Source organism: Acomys minous, assembly GCF_964271855.1.
Source record: "Acomys minous genome assembly, chromosome: 9".
NCBI lineage: Eukaryota > Metazoa > Chordata > Mammalia > Rodentia > Muridae > Acomys > Acomys minous.
In genome coordinates, this window is record NC_140490.1 from 82,825,156 (window position 1) to 82,846,535 (window position 21,380).

Here is a 21,380-nt window from a genome sequence, read left to right on the forward strand (position 1 = left end):
AGAATTTAAGATTTGATTGATTAGTAAAGTCTTGACATATGCACTCTTCAGGGTCTTCTTCAGAAAATAGAAGGCGTGTACCTACAGAAGCTCCAGGAGGAGCCAAGGGAGCAGAACTGAGGGAGCCAACACATGAATAGAAGGCACTGGTGAGATTGTTACTTCTGATTTTGCTTTAATGAAAAATTCACATTTATTGTTTCTTTTTACCAATTTTAAGGTTTGATCATAAAATCTATATTCATTCAAGGAAGTCACTATTACATATTCACGATTACTATCCTCCTTATCTTTCTTAATTATTTTGATAACAGTACAAATTGATGACTGAACACTGAGCAGGGATCATCCCCTCTAATCTATATGCCTTTTCAATATGTGTTCGGACTCGATCTCATACGCTTGAATCTAAAGTTTCACCTTCAGGAAAACAGGAGTTATAATTTGCAAGCAAACTACTAATTGTGGTTTTAATCTGTTTGTTTGGGGTTGTTTTTTTTTTTTTCCTGAGACAGGGTGTCTCTGTGTAATAGCCCTAGCTGTCCTGGAAGTCGCTTCGTAAAACAGGCTAGCCTCAAACTCACAGCAATCTGCCTGCCTCTGCTCCCCCAGGGATGGCATTAAAGGTGTGCACTGCCATGCCTGCCTTGGCTTTACTTCGATAGTTCTACATAAGGCAAAGCCTTCCATGGTTTATGTCCCACTATCCTCACTCGCCTCCCTCTCTTATGTTCTAGCTGAATTCTGCTCCCTGTTCAAGAGCCGCTTATCATTGTTAGAGATGATGGGACCTGGGAGAATGTACCTGACAAATCAGGAAGACTAAGTCTCACGCAGTAGTCAAGTTTGTTCAGCAGCCCAGACAACTTATACTTTGATGTTTAACAAAAGTCACCTCCAGCACTCAGGAGGCAGAGGCAGGTGGATTATTGTGAGTTCAAGGCCAACCTGATCTACAAAGTGAGTCCACGACAGCCAAGGCTATGTAGGGAAACCCTGTCTTGAAAGACAAGAAGAAACAAAGAAAGAAAGATCCAGCGGGTCCTGGAAAACTACAGGCGAGTCTGGGCCCTGGGGTCCTCCACAAACTATGGCAACAGCCAAGGAAAAAACAGGCAGTAAACCTCGAACCCCTACCCAGACTTGCCGATGGACAGGACATTCTCCACTGGTGAGTGGAGAAGGAGATCTGACTTTCACACAAACTCTGGTGCCCCATATTTGAACATGTCCCTTGGATGGAGATGCCTGGTGGCACTCAGAGGAAAGATAATAGGTCACCAAGGAGAGACTTGATAACCTATGAGCATATACAGGGGGAGGAGGTCCCCCTCAGACACAGACATAGGGGAGGGGAGGGGAGTAGGGGGGAAGTGGGAGGAAGGGAGGAATGGGAGGATACATGGGATGGGCTAACAACTGAGATGTAATATGAATAAATTAATTAAAAAATAAAAATTTAAAGAAAGAAAGAAAGAAAGAAAGAAAGAAAGAAAGAAAGAAAGTTTATGTGTTCAAGCTAGATAAAATTACGAAAACAAGTAACATGGGACAAAGGCATGTTTCTCCACAGAAGTATATAAAGGATGGTATAAAATTGTAATCAGATAACATCAAATGTAATGAATAATTGGAAGCAAACTTAAGTCCTAATTGGTAAATTGGGAGAAACACAGAAACACATTTCAAGAAAAATATGAGGGCTGGAGAGATGGCTCAGAGGTTAAGAGCACTATCTGCTCTCCCACAGGTCCTGAGTTCAAGTCCCAACAGCCACATGGTGGCTCACAACCATCTATAATGGGATCTGATGCCCTCTTCTGGCCTGCAGAGGTCCACGTATACATAATAAATAATAAATAACTCTTTTTTTAAAATTCTACATGTTGGAGAAATCCAGGTCACTATAGTCTTGTCTTGTTTTCTTTGAGTGTTCACACAAGCACTCAGAACTCCCCTCACATGAGTATTCCAAAGATGTAATTATAATGTAGAAAATGAAGACACCTCTACTCATTCTGCCTTCTGTCACTTGTAGGCGATTATAGTCCTTGCTATTGGGCACTGAAAGATTGAACACATTTCAATCCATTCATGATCAGACACTGTACATTGGCTATTATGGTAATTGTTAACACAGTTCTCTAGATGTGAACAAAGACAAAGAAAGATTTAGTTATGTAGAGTCCAGATTATGTTAGGATAAGTCCCATAATGTGACATATGCTTTTAAAAAACAGTGAGTTTTACTTTATATGTACAGCAGTTTGTCTGCATGTATATCTGTGGGAGGGCGTTGGATACCCTGAAACAGAACTTAGAGAAGTTGTGAGCTTCCATGTAGGTTCTGGGAATTGAAACTTACTACCCTGGAAAAGAAACCAACTTCCCAAACCCCTTGTTTAGATGTTTTGAAACAGGATCTCTGTCATGTTATTACGTCCATCCTAACACTCACTGTGTGTGCCAGGTTGGCCTGACTCAGTCTCACGAATTCTAGGATTAGAAGCATGCAACACTATAACTAGGTTAGATACATTTCCTCAATGACCTATCTTTGAATCAGACAATGAAAGGGTAATGTAAGATTTAAACAGGAACCATCCTTGTTTTGATGAACAGTAGTACTGCTTTTACTTTTTCAATGTATTAATTTATACTGGTAAATCACTTCCTATGTTTCTGTATTCTTGGATACAATGTGTTTGCAATTTGAAACACAGGCAGGTATTTTGAAGATGGAACGTTTCTTTTAATTTTACTGAAGCCCGAGTGAGATAGCTCAGTTGGAAAAATGTACGCGAAGGGCAAGGCTGTACCTCATTTATTAGGTTCATGGGTTTCTTTTCATCAGTGTGAATTCTCAGATGCTTTTAAAGATTGCTACAACATTTATTTACAACATTGATTATATTCATATGGTTTTGGTTCAGTATGATGACATTCATTGGGTTTCTCTGGACTATGATTCAGTTCGTGGTTGTGACGATTACATTTGTATGCAGCAGCTTTAGCACAATAATGATATTCTTGGGGATTCATTCCTGTGTGAGTTCTTTCAAGCCTCTGGAGAAGTCAGTTCTCTGCAAAGACTTTATACCATATTAATTATATTCATAGGGTTTCTATCTACTATGACTTTTTTCATGGCTGTGAAGTTTATGTTTATATGCAAAGGCTTCACCACATTGATTACATTCATAGGGTTTCTCCCCGGTGTGAATCCTTTCATGAACCTGAAGATTACTGTTCCGTGTAAAGGCTTTACCACATTGATTACATTCATAGGGTTTCTCCCCGGTGTGAATCTTTTCATGACTCCGAAGATTACTGTTCCATGTAAAAGCTTTACCACATTGATTACATTCATAGGGTTTCTCCCCAGTATGAATCCTTTTATGAACATGAAGATGGCTGTTCCGTGTAAAGGATTTACCACATTGATTACATTCATAGGGCTTCTCTCCAGTATGAGTCCTTTCATGAATTTTAACATAACTGTTTCGTTTAAAGGCTTTACCACATCGACTACATGCGTAGGGTTTCTCTCCAGTGTGAGTTCTTTCATGGCTTTGAAGATGACTGTTCCGTGTAAAGGCTTTACCACATCGATTACATGCATAGGATTTCTCTCCAGTGTGAGTTCTTTCATGGCTTTGAAGAAGATTCTTCTGAGCAAAAGCTTTACCACATTGATCATATAGCTTCTCTCGAGTGTGAGGCCTTTCATGAATTTGAAGATGACTGTCCCATGTAAAAGTTTTATCATATTTATTACATGCATTGATTTTCTCTCCAGTGTGAGTTCTTTTATGCCTCTGAAGGTCACTGTTACATGCAAAAGCTTTGCCAAGTTGATAACACTCATAGGGTTCATCTCCACTATTAACTCTTTCATTTATTTGAAGATAACTGGGACACGTAAAGACTCTACCACACTGATATCCATAACTTTTCTCTCTACTATGACATCTAGATACTTGATGAAGACTCTGACATGCAAAGGCTTTACCACTTTCATTATATTCAAAGGTTTTTATTTCCACAGGAGTTCTTCGGTGTGACTGTAAAGAGGAATCATATCTAGAGGCTTTATCATGTTGATTACACTCACAGAGATCCTCTTCATTAGTGGCTGTGTTGAGTGTCTGAAGATGCCTCTGACAGTTAAAGCCTTTTGTACACGGCTCATAGGCATCGCTTTCTTTCTCCATACGAGTTTCCTCACATCCTTGAAGAGACGTGAAAGGACTCAGAGCTTTACCACACTGATTACTTGCACAACCTTTTCCTACAGTGTGAGTCACATTACATGTGCAAAGTGAACTAGGGCAGGCGGATGAATCTCTGTATTCCTTATATTCGTGAGTTTTTTCTCCAATGTGAGTTTGTTGATGTATTCCCACAAAATTTGGAAAACAAATTAATTGAAAACTTGTATCACGGTCATCATGTCCAATCAAAGAGAGAACAATCACATGTCTTCTAACTGTTCTGGGAGAGACAGAAATACATTGCTTCTTTCCATATCTCTTCTGCTCACATGGCTTGTATGCTGAGTGACAAATCATACTCCTAATAAACAAAGAATTACAAATAAAATGTTTTCACATTGTATTTACAAAGTCTAACCATGTATGTCTCACAGATATGTGATATAGGGGTCAGGTCTCTCCATCACAACAGCCTTCTTTTCTTTCATAAGCAAGGTAAGTCACCATAAGTTTGTAAGGGACACTAGCTTTAATATGTATGGATTGCTTATTAAGGTTTAGTAAATATACTAATCACTTTATCAATTTATATGCTTTTTAGGATAATTAGGTAGCAAGAAACTAAATGGACGGCCAGTCCTATAACATGGCTTTCAGGTGGCTATGATTAAAACTGCAACAGCTGTTAAAGCAGTATTTCCTCATCTTATTTTATTCGATCATTTTAGGAGGAGAGGGTTGGTTTTGTTTCTGTGTTTTTTAAGACACAGTTTCTCTACTTAGCCGTGGCTTTCCTGGGATGCATTCTGTAGACTAGGCTAGCCGCAAACTCTTAGAGATGTACCTGCCTCTCCCTCCCGCATGCTGGAATAAAGGTCATGTCGCTCCAATGCCCGGCTTTTTGTCTTGTATATAAAGGAATGCTCTGAAAAAAAGTGATTTGGTACCTGGCATTGAGACACATGCTATTGTGAGAATTCAATAATCATCACTAAGCTGTCCTTATTTACGCTGCTGCTTTTCATTAAAACTTCAGGGAAAGCTGGGCAGTGGTGGCGCACACCTTTAATCCCAGCACTCGGGAGGCAGAGGCAGGTGGATCGCTGTGAGTTCAAGGCCAGCCTGGTCTACCAAGTGAGTCCCTATCGAGAAACCCTATCTCAGAAAAAAAATTCAGGGAAACTTGGACATGAAAATTACCTTCTTTGTCTTCTAAAACTTTGACAATGTTCAATATTGTGGTCTTCCCATTTGTAGCCTAAAATACAGCACCAAAAAAATGTGTTATATATTACTGCAAATTATGCAAAATTGAAATTACAATCTTTAGTTAACCTTCAGAATGTTTGATTTATTCACCACACACTTCCTCTTTGATATTCAAATCACAGAAGAGGCCTACTTTAAAAAATGTTTGTCCTCTTAAGTAAAAAAGTGAAGCAACAATTTGCAGTCTTACCTACATAAGTGAGGTTCCAGCAGGTCTCCAGCATCACATCTTTGTAGAGACTCTTCTGGGAGGGATCCAGCAAAGCCCATTCATCATGAGTGAAGCTTACATGGACATCCTCATAGGTCACTGCAGCCTAAAATGTTCCATACATGCACATAATGCAAATGGTGTGTCTGATTACATTGCAAAAGTACATTCATTGAGAATATATTCATTGAGAATATATTTAAAGGCCGGGTGTGGTGGCGCACGCCTTTAATCCCAGCACTCGGGAGGCAGAGGCAGGCGGATCGAGGCCTGAGTTCGAGGCCAGCCTGGTCTACAAAGTGAGTCCAGGATGGCCAAGGCTACATAGAGAAACCCTGTCTCAAAAAACAAAACAACAAAAAAAGAGAATATATTTAAATAATTCTGTGTGCTCAAGACATTAGTTCTGTTATAGAATTTCAAATGCACTCACCAGCTCATTTAAGAATGAAAAAGAAAATGAATAATACCATCCATTTCTGTGCCAACTGATAAGAGTATAGCATTGTAGGAAAAATGCATAGTAACAGATACATAGAAACATACAAACAGAGAAACACTATTTAATAATATCAGGAAAACTGTTTCAAAATTACTACCTTTAAAAAGTGAAGGTGCATGGTGACACACACCTTTAACCCCAAACTTCAGAAGGAAGAAGCATGTGAAACTCTATGGTTTACAGGCCAGCCTGTTTGATGTAGATTTACAGAGCTGCCAATGTGATACAGTTAGATCATGTCTCAAACAAGCAAAGCAAAGCAAATACATTCACTCCAATTCCGCACTTGTCTATCAGAAAACTGGAGTGACCCCTTCTAAGCTGTATAGCTAATGTGATATTATTAATAAGTTACTCACTAACAGATCAAAGAGCTCTCCAAAACATTCGTAAACCAGATGTGGACTCTAAACCAATAAAACAACAACAACAAAGGTGGGCACATAAAGATGAGACAGCAAATCAGAATACATGTTACCGTTGAAGAGGATCTGGGTCAATCCCCAGCATTCACCTAAAGGCGTCCAACCACTCCTACCTCCAGAGAAAGACAATCCAATGCTTTCTTCTGGCTCCAGTAAACATGATGCACACACATGTACACAAATATGCAAAATATTCATGCACATATTTTTTAAAGTAAAAAAAAAACCACAAATGTAGGGAGGATGTTATACACCTGAACACTAGTAGGTTCAGGAGATCAGTAATAATGTTATGAATGTATGCTATCTTGGTCTGAAAAGTGATACCCTCTGCCAAAGTTCAAAAGTCATGACGTGGGAAAAGCTCATCACAGAGGAAATGCTTGATGTGTACAAAAATGTAATTTGGTCAGCAAAAAATTATAAACATAAAAATATCAGGCCAGGAAAATGGCTTAGCAAGGAAAGGAACTGTTTGTTTTGCTGACTGTGTTTCACCACATGATTACCATCTAGATTTACCTAGTGCTGTTTTTGTTTCAAAGCCACACAGTTGCTACTAATTTCTGCCCTTATCATTGCTTTTTCTCTATGGGCCTACATAAGTATGAATCATCAGTAACAACCATCCCATAGACTGAGTGTTTTATCAGTCACTACACTTTTATTCAGTCTCGTTCAATTTCACAGGAAGTAGGTTGAATACAGAGAAATAAATGGCCCAAATATTACACAAGCATCCTAACTTAGTGACTGTTTTCTTCCTGTTAAGAAGCACTATCACCAAGGTGATGCCTATAAAGGAATAATCTTAACTTTGGGATTGTTTATAATAACAGAGAGTTAATTCATTATCAACTTGAAAGGTAGCATCACCTTAGCCAAACATGGAGCTGAGGGTTATATATATATATATATGTATATATGTATATATACACACAGACAAGCATGCAGAAATATTAGCCTTGTACTGGTATTTTGAAACTTCAAAGATCACCTACAGTGATATACTTTAACAAACAAGACATATACTCCCACTAGGGCAAACCTCCTAATTCACACAATTAGTTCCACTCATTGGGGAATAAGCATTCAAAGTTAAAATCCTAATGGTTTTGACAAAATATAACCCATGGCAGGTATATAACTTAAGTAGAAAGACCTCCAAATAAAGAGTGCAATTTTTGAAAGAGAGGAAGAAGGAGGAAGAGGAGAAGAGGAGGAAGAGGAGGAGGAGGAGGAGGAGGAGGAGGAGGAGGAGGAGGAGGAGGAGGAGGAGGAGAAAGCTAAAATATTTCCTCCAAAGGGGGAGAGCCAGATCCTCTGGCTTGGTTATAGGCTTAATACAAAATTCCCTACTCTATTTAAGAAGAGATTAAATAAACTCAGGTTTAAGTCTGTATCTCTTCTCTGAGCACATGGCACTAACCCTTGTCTCTGTCCCTAGCCAGTTCCCACACAGAACCTAAGAAGCCTTGGATCTGGTCTGCTGTAAGCAGTGAAGACAGTCTCTTAGTCTAATTACGTGTGACTTCTGAAGATCATATAAAATGGCAGCTGCCTTCTGACTGGGTAGAATGCCTCACAAACTAGGAAAATTTTATATTCAAGTTGGACTCTGAAGGTCTTAAATCCATCTAACACAGAGAGTCACAGATCTGTCTGATCTCAGCCAACAACACACCCAACTGTGATTAGATAGGGCCAAACAAACTCCTGGGGAAGAAGACTGAGGAGAAGGCAGAAGAGCCAGACTGCATGATGACCAAGGCAACTCTTATCATGGGGGTTTTAATTTGGGGATTGATTACTCCATGATCATCTTCCAAGGAAGCATCATGGTGAGCAGGGGAGGGACTGAGTGTGACCTCCTGATGCACAGGCAGGCTGGACTCAGTGTGACCTCCTGATGCACAGGCAGGCTGGACTAAGTGTGACCTCCTGATGCACAGGCAGGCTGGACTCAGTGTGACTTCCTGATGCACAGGCAGGCTGGACTAAGTGTGACCTCCTGATGCACAGGCAGGCTGAACTAAGTGTGTCCTCCTGATGCACAGGCAGGCTGGATGGAGTGTGACCACCTGATGCATGGGCAGGCTAGACTAGGTGTGACCTCCTGACTCACAGGCAGGCTGGACAGAGTGTGACCTCCTGATGCACAGGCATGCTGGACTGAGTGTGACCTCCTGATGCACAGGCAGGCTGGCAGAAGCAAACACTTGCCTTGCACTGGTCTTTTGAAATCTCAAAGACAACCATGGTGCCACAAATGAGACAAACCTACTCCACAGGGGCACACCTCCTAATTTTACACAATTAGTTACACAAAATTGGGGTACAAGCATTCAATGATGCAGACTGAGATTGTTATATAAATATAAACCACGACAGGAAAACAACTTAAATACAAAGTAGTGAAAGATATTTAAAAAACAAAGACAATAAAAGAGACATCAAGAGAAAGATAAAAGGAAAAAAATATTTCCTCCAAATATGAGGGAGCCAAATCCTCTTCCTGGGTCATAGGCTTCCTTAAATAACCTTCGCTATCCCATCTAAGAAGTAATGAAAGATTTGGAGGCCTACAGGTATAAGATTAAGTCCATATTCTTTCTCTGAGTGTGTAGCTTTGTCCCTCATTCCCCTCCTGACCAGGGTCACTCAGGAAACCTGGGAAACCTTCCATCGGGTCTGGTGGAAGCAATGAAAGGAGTTTCTTGCTGTGTTTAAGCATAACTGTTGAAGATGATGCCATCTGCATTTCTCACCGGGCAGAAGTGCAACACAAGGCTAGTAAAGTTTTAAATTTGATTTAACTATTTTAGCAAGTTGACCATACTCAAGCAAGATCTTGTGTCTGGGGCTTGAGGAGAAGGTGAAGACCTGTATTAAAACATTTGCCTTCCACAATTATAATCTACGTGGTAAGACATATGGATGGACTCTACTGTATCTACCTTAGAGCACAGAATGCTTTCCTCTGTTCCTTGGCTGTGAGAGTCCCACCTGGCTAGGACACAGGTACCATCTCCTCCTATGCTGACCTAGGTCATGCTGACCTAACTGAAGTGTCCTTTAAAGAAAAGGGGATTTGGGGCTGGAGAGATAGCTCAGAGGTTAAGAGCATTGACTGCTCCTCCAGAGGTCATGAGTTCAATTCCCAGCAACCACATGGTGGCTCACAACCATCTATAGTGTGATCTGGTGCCCTCCTCTGGACTGCAGGTGTACATGCACGCAAAGCACTATATACATAATAATAAATAAAATCTAGGAAAAAAAAAAAAGAAAGAAAAGGGATTTAGCCTTTGGGAAGTGTGGACCCCACTGGACATGTGCCTAATGGAGGATGGGCTCCACTAAACAGGGAGCTGAGCTGAGAAGGAATCAACCACGTGGTTCGCTGCCATCTTGGCTACTATGGCAATACTTTATTTCAAGAATACAGAATTTGAGTTATAGATTCGGCAAAAGTACAATTAAAAAGCCTAACAATTTTTGCTATCAACAACAGAAAAGTGATGAAAAAACTTAATCATGAATAAAAATTGATCAATGCAAGATTGAATACATAACGCTCACAGTGACATCCTCTGGCATGAAACTTGGAATAAAACTGCCATAAAAAGTGTACTGTTAGCCAGGCGTGGTGGCGCACGCCTTTAATCCCAGAGGCAGGTGGATCGCTGTGAGTTCGAGGCCAGCCTGGTCTACAAAGCGAGTCCAGGACAGCCAAGGCTACACAGAGAAACCCTGTCTCGAAAAACCAAAAAACAAAAAAACGAAAAACAAAACAAAACCAGGAAAACACAGGTTCTTTTGCCAGACATGGTGGCGCACACCTTTAGTCCCAGCACTTGGGAGGCAGAGACAGGCGGATCTCTGAGTTCGAGGCCAGCCTGGTCTACAAAGTGAGTCTAGGACAGCCAGGGCTACACAGTGAAAACCTGCCTGAAGAAACTAAAAAAAAAAAAAAGGTGCTGTTGTTAGGCCATGGTGGCCCAAGATTTTAGTCCAATCCTAGGGAGGTAGAGTCAGGCAGATCTCAGTAAGTTCCAGGACAGCCTAGTAAACAGAGAGAAATCCTGCCTCAAAAACAAAACAAAACAAACAAACAACAAACAAATGATCAAGATTAACAAAACATTTGAGTGAAGGAATTTTTTTTTTAAAGATTAAAACAAAGCCAATTTTGACATACGAGACCAGGAGACCCAGGAGACCCTAACTGACACACATGAAAGGATTTACACGCAAATAATTTAATAACACAGACTTACCACCGTGTACACAACCAACTCCAGGTGACTCCTACACCTGGATGCCAAATTACAAGTGCATACCTTCTAGAAACATTAGAGAAACAAGAGCTCTGTGGGAGAGCACATTTGCATTCCCTGGAGGCCATCAAAGCTGAGGCTCGCACACCCCATGGTGACACGAACAAAAAGCTGTTTCCACACAAGGGCTCCTGCTCCCCAAATCCTGTGCAGACAGAGCCTGCAGAACCGAGACATTCCCAGGAACAACTTCCGCCTGGGAGGGGAGGGGCCCTTGGGGGGGGTAAAATGGAATCACACGCGCAGGCGCCAAGTCTGGCCGCCGCTTCCCATGAACCACCTCACGCGGGCTCCCGAGGGTCCTCACCACGCGGGGATGGCGGCCCCTGCTCACCATCGTGTGGGTCCCTCGTTGCCTAGGTCTCCTCACAGCTCCCGGCAGCGGGTCACAGCGCAGCACACAGAACCCACGGGACCTCTCTCAGGCTCACAGCCCCGCAAGCAGCCTCGCAGGACAGGAAGTGCCCGCCCCATTCTGATTGGCATGTCCGTCCGGAGGCTCTGATTGGCTAAGTGAGGCCCCAGAGACCGGAACAGCTCCCTTAGGAACAGAGTGCGGGGAAGTGACACAGCACAGAGGGTCCCAGCCCCTGGCTTCGGAATCCGGAACAAAACTATTCCCAGCGCTGGGGAGATTGGCTTTGCAGTAGGATTTGCGCCTGGACTGTGATTCCTGCACTACTCCTTCGTCTAGGTGTCTAAGTACGAAGTCGCTGCTCAGAGACCGCCAGTCACCTATGCAATCGCCGAGTGTTTTTATTTTGAGAAAGCAAGAATGCTGCACGCAGGGGTCAGGCACTTTTCAAAACGTCCACCCTCGATGTCGGCTCGCAGCCCTTTTTATGGGTAAAGAGACGAATTCCAGCAAGAGTTTGGTCATTTGTAGCCGGGCGGTGGTGGCGCAGGCCTCTAATCCCAGCACTTGGGAGGCAGAGGCAGGCGGATCTCTGTGAGTTCGAAGCGAGTCCAGGACAGCCAAGGATACACAGAGAAACACTGTCTCGAAAAACAAAAGCAAAACAGAACAAAAAAGTGATTTGTGAGCAGAAAGACACTTAGGTGGGTCAATTTTTGATTGGCCTGTGTCCAGGTGGCCAACAGACTATTCATGAACTTTCTTTTTTTTTTTTAAGATTTATTTAGTAATTACATATACAGTGTTCTGCCTGCTTGTACACCTGCAGGCCAGAAAAGGGCACCAGATTCCATTGTAGATGGTTGTGAGCCACCATGTGGTTTCTGGGAATTGAACTCAGGACCTTTGGAAGAGCAGACAGTGCTCTTAACTTCTGAGCCGTCTCTCCAGGCCGGCATTCATGAACGTTTAAGCACGGAATGAGATGCCGAAACCATGTGAAAATGTCGAGCACAGATGACCAGTATTGAGATAAGATTTCTCCACATTCCTGTTTTTCTCTCTGGCCTGAGCTTCGGGTGCCGGATTTTTATGATCTGTTCCTGGAACTCATGGGGATTTTTATGGTCTGTTCCGGGAACTGATGATCTCTCTGGGTCAGGCGTAGGTCAGACCTGGTCCTATAATGGCAACCAAACAAAAATTGGAGTTAATGTCTTTTTTCATACGCATACAAAGATCGTTAAACAATGTACAGTGAAGAGATTCACCTCTCTCCCAGCTGAAAGGGCCCCATTTTATTCCAGGTCTCGGGTAAACAACTTGACTGATACTCACCAGGCCAAAGCAGTTTTAACAAGGCTTACCTAGGATTGCTCACACACCCCTCAGCTGAACACTGGGGGTCAAAACAATAACCCTTCCCAGCCTTATGCCTTGTCATGCCAGTAGTTGGAGGTGAAGACAAAATATCAAAATTAAGTCTGGTCTACATAGTTCCAGGAATCTAAAAATTGTATGTGTGTGTGTATACATATGTGTATATATTATATATAAGTGTGTGTGTGTGTGTGTATCACAAAGGTAGCCAAGAATATGCCTGTTTCTGCCTCCAGGATGCTAGGATTAAAGTGATGCTGTTAAAAAAAAAATACTGCATCTTAGCCAGGCGTAATGGCACACGCCTTTAATCCCAGCACTTGGGAGGCAGAGGCAGGTGGATCTCTGTGAGTTCGAGGCCAGCCTGCTCTACAAAGTGAGTCTAGGACAGCCAGGGCTGTTACACAGAGAGACCCTGTCTTGAAAAACAAAAATGCTGGACCTTGAGGATGTTCTAGATTTGTCAGCACCACATACAGAGCTTTGCAGCTCAGCTGAGCCTTCAGCAGTAGAGCAAAGAGCAAGTGGCTATTTCCATACTCAATGTTCCGGAAGGAATGAGCACTAAAAATGGTTTAGAGCCTGCTGTTCCCTGAGCCATGGTTTTGATGCTGTTGGGCAGACCCCAAGGTCAGGGTTGCATGGTCAGCATTAAGCAAGGGGGAACGTAGACACTGGGAGTGTAGAGACTGGGTTTTGCAGGAAGAATTCAGACAGGCCAGGAAAAGAAATGGATCAATTCATCCTTTTTCATGTACCAGATCCAAGAAGGATAGAGCCTGACTCTTGGCCACACGGCTGATCATGGCAGGTGCAGATATGATTTTAGGCAACAGGACTCTGGTGTGGCTTCTGAAACCTCATCAGGGATCTTGGGAATCTCCCAAACCAGTTTTGGCCAGCTCCCTACTTGTCCTCTTGGTAGCCCACATCCTAAACTAAGAATCACATTTGGGTTGGCTTGAACTTGACTGTTGAAGTGAGGTCTGTGACAGGTGGGGGGCCCTTTGAGACTCAGCATTTCCATCTGCAGACCCAACTGCAGATGGCCTTATAAATGGTAATTATGTAGGAGAGGGAAACTGACTGTAGTACTGTGACACAAATAAACCTGTTGGTTCTAAAACAAAACAAAAGCAAAAAAAAAATGCTGGGCTTTAAGGAAAAAACACTTTGCACAATGAACTCAAGGCACTGGTATTCATAATGAAAAGTGGTCACAAGTAAAAGCTGAGCTAAGAGGATGTAACAGACCAAAGTAACTCCATTTTGTGTGTGTGTGTGTGTCTGTGTGTGTGTGTGTGTGTTTTAGACAGGGTCTCTCTGTGTTAGCCTTGGAGTGATCCGCCTGCCTCTGCCTCCCGAGTGCACCACCACGCCTGGCTTAGGCTCAGTTTTCTTAACCAATATATTTTAGTATGAATTTATTAACCAAGCTTATGTCACTTATAACCTGGCTAACCAAAACAATATGAAAAGAGGATTAAAGAACACAATAACAAAACCATAAGGATGTCAGTTCTGAGGAACAATTCTCCTGGTGTAATCAGCAGTATTTCTTCTGCTGGAACCTGGAGCAACCAGAACCCGGAACCTCAGCAGGAGCCAGAGCCCCCAAAGCCTTCCCTCCAGCAGTTCTCTCTAGGAGCATCTCGAAGTGGAGCAATGAACAGCCAAAACTATCCCAAGTCTCCAAAGGCCCCGCCTCCAGTTTTGGGCTCATTTATATATCTCCTCCCAGAGTCTGTTCACGGGATCTTTTCAGCTAGCAACAATCAAGCTCCTACATGAGGGTAGTTTGGCTTCTAGTGGATTAACCTCACCTTTCTCTCATGAGACCACACTTGGGATCATAACAAAAGTAGGTTTATCTCTCCTTCAAAAGCACATTCCCAAAAGTTTTCTGTGTGTTTAAGAAATAAGGTGACAGTTGGGCATGGTGGCACATGCCTTTAATCCCAGCACTTGGGAAGCAGAGGCAGGCAGATCACTGTGAGTTCAAGGCTAACCTGGTCTACAAAGTAAATCCAGGAGAGCCAGAGTGACACAGAGAAACCCTGCTCCCTCCCCCCCCAATAAAAAGGAAAAAAAGAAAAAAGAAGAAGAAGAAGGTGACAAGACAGGGGCATTTTCTTGGAGTGTTACCATAAACACTCAAAATTCTTCTCACACTATTTCATTCCTTGACCTTGTTCTAATACATCTTAGTTGAATTAATGTTACTTTTAAAAGAAAATACTATGTACTGGGAAAAATCATTTTAAATAATATGAGTCACACAAATAATAATATGAAGTCACAGAAACATACAGAGACAGAGACAGAGAGAGACAGAGAGAGCGCGCTTTATTTCAACAAGGAAGTATAGGAAGTTATGAGCCATCTGATATGGGTTTCAGGATCCAAACTTGAGCACGCAGAAGGAGCAGTACTACAGAGGCAGAAGATGAAGATTCCACTTTACCCTTACTGTTTCCTGTCCCTTGGAGGTGATGAAAACTCCTGTTTCATGATCATCGAAAGATTCCATAGATTTCTATGCATCTCTGAATAGACACATTGCTTATTACAGTTATTATTTGTTGTTATAAATACCATTATTTTGATAGGTGTGACAACAATGGAAGGTTTGCTTGAGTAGAGATGAGTCCAGATTATATTAGGACAAGTGCCATAATAGGAAATATGTCCTTTTGTGAGGCAGGGTCCCCGCATAGCATGGTAGTCCTTAAATTCACTCTGTAGACCAGGCTGACCTAAACTCACAGAGATCTGCCTGTCTCTTTTTACTAAGTGCTGGAATTACAGGCGTTCACCACTCTGCCAAGCTGAGATATTTCTTTGAGATGTGTTTATTTTAATGACTGTCCTTGATCCATACAGTTAAGCCCCCCCCCCCTTTCTCTACTGTGACTACGCCAGCTTGCAAGAGGAAAGGGGACTCTGATTCTTGCACTTTTACTGCTGCGTTTGCAGATCCTCAGTAAGATCCAAGGCTCCATGAAGACACTTATTACCTTGACCTTTTCTCCTCTGCTGGTTTGCATATTCGGATTCTCATCACTGTGGTACCAAAGGGTTTTAGATGATGTATTGCCAGGTAAGTCATACCTGATGGATTTAGGCTGAAGTCATCTAAAAAAAAAAAATGGAACTTCTGTTGAGAAAATGCCTCTATGTAATCAGGTTGTAAGCTGGATTGTAAGCATTATCTTAAATTAGTGACTAAGGATTTAGGTCCTGGCATATTGTAAGTGGGTCTACTCTAGGACCAGTGGTTCTGGGTTGTATGTGAAAACAGGCTGGGCAGCCACGGGAAGTAAGAGAGTAGGCAGCACCCCTGCGTGGTCTCTGCGTTAGCAGCACCCCCGCATGGTCTCTGCGTTAGCAATGCCCCTGCATGGTCTGTGTTAGCAGCACCACCGCATGGTCTCTGCGTTAGCAATGCCCCTGCATGGTCTGTGTTAGCAGCACCACCGCATGGTCTCTGTGTCAGCAGCACCCCCGCATGGTCTCTGCATCAGCAGCACCTCCGCTTGGCCTCTGCGTCAGCAGCACCCCCGCATGGTCTCTGCATCAGCAGCACCTCCGCTTGGCCTCTGCGTCAGCAGCACCCCCGCATGGTCTCTGTGTTAGCAGCACCCCTGCATGGTCTCTGCGTTAGCAGCACCCCTGCATGGTCTCTGGGTTAGTAGCACCCCTGCATGGTCTCTGCATTAGCAGCTCTCCCTCATGGTCTCTGCATTAGCAGCACCCCTGCATGGTCTCTGGGTTAGTAGCACCCCTGCATGGTCTCTGCATTAGCAGCACCCCCGCATGGTCTCTGTGTTAGCAGCACCCCTGCATGGTCTCTGCGTTAGCAGCACCCCTGCATGGTCTCTGGGTTAGTAGCACCCCTGCATGGTCTCTGCGTTAGCAGCTCTCCCTCATGGTCTCTGTGTTAGCAGCACCCCTGCATGGTCTCTGCATTAGCAGCACCCCCGCATGGTCTCTGCGTTAGCAGCACCTCTGCATGGGCTCTGCATTAGCAGCTCTCCCTCATGGTCTCTGTGTTAGCAGCACCCCTGCATGGTCTCTGCATTAGCAGCACCCCTGCATGGTCTCTGCATTAGCAGCACCCCTGCATGGTCTCTGCATTAGCAGCACCCCTGCATGGTCTCTGCGTTAGCAGCACCCCTGCATGGTCTCTGTGTTAGCTTCTACTTGAGGATCATGTGTTGTTTGAGCTTACGTTATGATATCCTTTGATGACGCATAGTGTGGAAGCATAAGCTAAATGAACCATTTCTTCCACACCTTGTTTTTGGTCATAGGTTTTCATTGTGGTAATAGAAGCACCAACTAAAATATTAACATGATACCCTGATGTAAAAATAAACAAAGATTCAGGTGATGACGGCTCATGCCCTTAATCCCAGCACTTGGAAAGCAGAGGCAAACTGACCTCTGTGAATTACAGGACAGCCTGGTCTACTTAGTGAGCTCCAGGGCAGCCAAGGCTACACAGAGAAACATTCTCTAAAAACAAACAAACAAACAAAAAAGAAAGAAAGAATACCCATTTCTGAAAACAATTTAATAAAGTTCATAATAACTGGGATACATTGGGAAATAGAAGAAATGCAGATTAAAGTCGTGATCTATTTGCAAAAGTGAAATTAAAAAGTGATAATATGGCGCCCTCCCTCCTCTCGGAGAGAGGGCTGTGGTAAAAGCCGACCGGAAAATGGCCGCTGCCGCCGCTGCTGCCGCTGCTGCCACCACTACCACACCGAGTGGAGGAGGAGGAGGAGGTGAGGAGGAGGAGGGGGAGGAGGAGGGGGGAGGAGGAGAAGGAGGAGGAGAGACTGGAGGAAAAATCAGAGGACCAGGATCTTCAGGCCCTCAAAGACAAGCCTCTGAAATGTAAGAAGGTGAAGAAAGACAAGAAGGAAGACAAAGAGGGCAAACATGAGCTACTTCAGCCTTTCAGCCCGCCATTCTGCAGAGGCAGCAGAGGCAGGCAAAGCAGAGCCAGCAGAAAGCTCAAGCTCTGCCCCAGCAGTGCCAGAAGCCTCTGCTTCCCCCCAAACAGCGACGTTCCATCATCCGTGACCGGGGACCTATGTATGATGGCCCCATCTTGCCTGAAGGTTGGACACGAAAGCTTAAGCAAAGGAAATCTGGCCGCTCTGATGGAAAATAGGATGTACATTTGATTAGCCCCCAGGGAAAAGCCTTTCGCTCTAAAGTGGAATTGATCGCGACGCTTCCTTGGACCCTAATGATTTTGACTTCATGGTAACTGGGAGAGAGCAGACACCAACTAAGAAGCCCAAATCTCCCAAAGCTCCAGGAACTGGCAGGGGTCAGGGATGCCCCAAAGGGTGCAGCGCTGGGAGAACAGAGGCAGGAGCATCAGAAGGTGTTCAGATGAAAAGGGTCGTGGAGAAACTTGTCAAGATGCCTTTCCAAGCATCGCCTGGGTTGTAAGGGTGAGGAAGATGCCTTACACATCTGCCCAGGTCATGGTGATCAAACGCCCTGGCAGAAAGCGAAAAGCAGAAGCAGATCCCCAGGCCAATTCCTAAGAAACGGGGCAGAAAGCCTGGGAGTGTGGTGGCAGCTGCTGCCACTGAGGCCAAAGAGAAAAGCCATGAAGGAGTCTTTCATACGGTTTGTGCACGAGACTGTGCTCCCAATCAAGATGCGCAAGACCCGGGAGACAGACAGCACTGAGGTCAAGGAAGTGGTGAAGCCCCTGCTGGTGTCCACTCTTGGTGAGAAGAGTGGGAAGGGGCTGAAATCCTGCAAGAGCCCTGGGCGAAAAAGCAAGGAGAGCAGCCCCAAGGGGCGCAGCAGACCCCCTAAGAAGGAGCACCATCATCACCACCATCACTCAGAGTCCCCAACGGCCCCCATGCCACTGCTCCCACCCCCACCCGCGTCTGAGCCCGAGAGCTCTGAGGACCCCATCAGCACCCCTGAGCCCCATGCCTTGAGCAGCAGCATCTGCAAAGGGGAGAAGATGTCCCGAGGAGGCTGGCTGGAGAGCGATGGCTGCCCCAAGGAGCCAGCTAAGACTCAGCCCCATGGTTGTGACCACCGCCACAGTTGCAGAAAAGTACAAACACCGAGGGGAGGGAGAGCGCCCGTGACCGACGAGAGAGTTAGCTGACTTTACACAGAGTGGACTGCAAAGCAAACCAACAAGAATGAAGGCAGCTGTTGCCTCTTCTCCTTATGGGTAGGGATCTGACAAAGCTTCCCGATTAACTGAAAGAAAAATATTTTTTTCTTTCAGTTAAAAAAAAAGTGATAATACGGTGTTTTGAATGAAAATGTCCCTCACAGGCCCATATGTTGGAATTCTTAGGCATCAGGGAGTGACAACGGTAAGGAAGGATTAGAAGGTGTGGCCTCCTTGAAGCATTTGTGGGTTTTGTTTTGTTTTGGGGGGGGTCGGTTTGGTTTTTCTTTTTCTTTTTCTTTTTCTTTTTTTTTTTTTTTTTTTTTGGGTTTTTCGAGACAGGGTTTCTCTGTGTAGCCTTGGCCATCCTGGACTCACTTTGTAGACCAAGCTGGCCTCGAACTCACAGTGATCTGCCTGCCTCTGCCTCCCGAGTGCTGGGATTAAAGGCGTGCGCCACCACGCCCGGCTTAAAATATTTTTTATTTAATTTTAATTTATGTGCATTGGTGTGACTGTGTCACTTGGCCAAGAATAAGTAGATCGGAAGAACATTAGAGAAATCCTAGAAATAAAACCACAAAGTGTTGACGATGAGGCTTAGCAACCCACCACGCATGACCTCACACATGAACCTGAAAGGCCTCGCCAGACATCACTGGACCCCACAGGAGTTGAAGGAACTTCCACAGACCTCATGAACAAGTCACAGATGATCACCAGAACTCACAAGCTCTCAGGGGACCACAGGCACAGCAGTGGGGGTATTGAGTCTGCCTGATGCATCCAATTAGCCATGGTTGCACATCTACACTGGTTCCCAGAGCTCTTTCTACTTTGGGGACTATGTCCACTTCCACATCATGGGGTGGCTTCTGAGCTTCCTGACACTATCTTTAAAGCTCCCTGCAGTCTGGTCACAGTCCTGTTCATGGAACCCACCTTACGGCCAGATCCCAGTCTGCAACAGGGCAGACCAAAATAACTTTTCCATATTCTGACTGGCAGGTCTCCCTGGAGGCCCTGATTGGCTAGTGAAGGCTGAGTGACAGGAACAGCTCTCCTAGGGACAGGGTGCTGTGAAGAGGTGCCGCATAGAGGGTCCCAGCCCTGGATTTGACCCAAGGCACAGACTCTCCCAGAGCTTAAGTGATTCCATTGCCCTAGGACTTGCACCTGGTGTCCAAAATTCAGCCCTAATATCTTCCTGCACCCAGTAGCCACTTCCTGTCTTCCTCTGGGCACAGGGTAACACGCACGTCCAAATCAGTACACAGTGTGCAGTAGAGTTGTCTTTCTGCCTCACAACAGGAAGGAGACCTCCCTATCCAAGGACAAATTTAACCACCTGATTGATAGTTATGAGGCATCAACAATTTCAACAAGGCCACACCTACTATTGCTCGACACATTGGTAGCTGTGGTGGGTACACTTCTGTGGTGGCACTGGGTGTAAAATGTCAGCACTGGGGAGGTTGAGGTAGAACATCAAAAGTTTATACCACTTTGGTCTATGACCTAAAGCATGAGCAATTAGTGTCCCCAAAGAGGAGGTTTCATGAAGGGGAGATGAACCTGTTTCTGTTTTGATCCCAAGTGTGGGACGGAGAAGAGGACAGGATGTTTACCACTTAGATGTGAGAAAAGTCGAACTACTTCATGGGGGAGCTTGGTGAAAAACACCCTTGAGCAGACTGAGAGGAGATACACACACACACACACACACACACACACACACACACACACACACACACACACGCCCAAAACAGGAGAGGAGGCTTTTGGTTGGGACTTGGTTTTTGCCTGTTCATCTCTGCACGTCAAGAAGCTCTTAAAGAGACCTGCTCCAGGGAAAGCTTCAAGGCTTTGGACTCCAGCCGAGGCTTGAGGTTCCAGCTGCTGTCCCGGTTCCAGCAGCAGCTTTGGTGGAATTGCTGCTCTGTTGAAACCCTGCTGACTACGCCAGGGGCGGACATCCTTAAGGTTTCATTGTAGTGTTCTTTAATATCCTTTTCTAATTCTTTGGGTTAGTTAGGTTGTGAGGGAGTTAGGCTCATTTAATATGTTCATAATAAACTATAATTAATAAGAAAATTGAGCCTACAGTTTCAGGGTGAGGAGATGGGCTGAGGGATTAAAAAAAAAAAGGTTGGAATCAGTACGTCTTGCATAAGCTAAAAGCTAGAGCCTCTCAGAACACCATCCTGGAATGGAGGTATGTGATGAAAACCCTTTTTGGTTGTGAGAACACTCCAAGAAAACAATCTTTTGACCTCAGTTTCTTCAAAATACTGATTTTTTTCCTTGAAATATGTTTTCCTACTTCTCCTAGATATGCTGGATAGGAGTGAGGTTTTTCAAATTATGTAGTATTGCTTGCAGCTGTTATGCAAACAAATGTTTATGCCTCTATGGAAAACCCTGTCTGCCATGTGTGCCTTGTCCATATGATTGTATACAGCTTGAACTCATGAGAGCTTTACTCGTGTGACATTTTGTTTTGGTTTGTTTTGGT

General features: G+C 44.1%; 1 protein-coding gene and 1 pseudogene across 2 annotated transcripts in view; one reads left to right on the forward strand and one right to left on the reverse strand.

The window, feature by feature from the left end:
- LOC311604974 (zinc finger protein 560-like) overlaps positions 1–6,795 on the reverse strand; it is a 225,943-nt gene extending 219,148 nt beyond the window's left edge. Inside the window, exons 1-2 of the mRNA XM_084795253.1 lie at positions 6,735–6,795; positions 5,674–5,800 (exon numbers count right to left, since the gene is read on the reverse strand). Coding sequence (XP_084651379.1) covers positions 5,674–5,800; positions 6,735–6,794 — 187 coding nt within the window. The 5' untranslated portion in view covers position 6,795. The remainder of the gene's footprint in view (positions 1–5,673; positions 5,801–6,734) is intronic.
- A 10,627-nt stretch (positions 6,796–17,422) lies between these two features.
- LOC311605903 (methyl-CpG-binding protein 2-like) lies at positions 17,423–18,833 on the forward strand (annotated as a pseudogene). The gene has a single exon. The product of its transcript is annotated as a methyl-CpG-binding protein 2-like (transcript).
- The last annotated feature ends 2,547 nt before the right edge of the window (positions 18,834–21,380 follow it).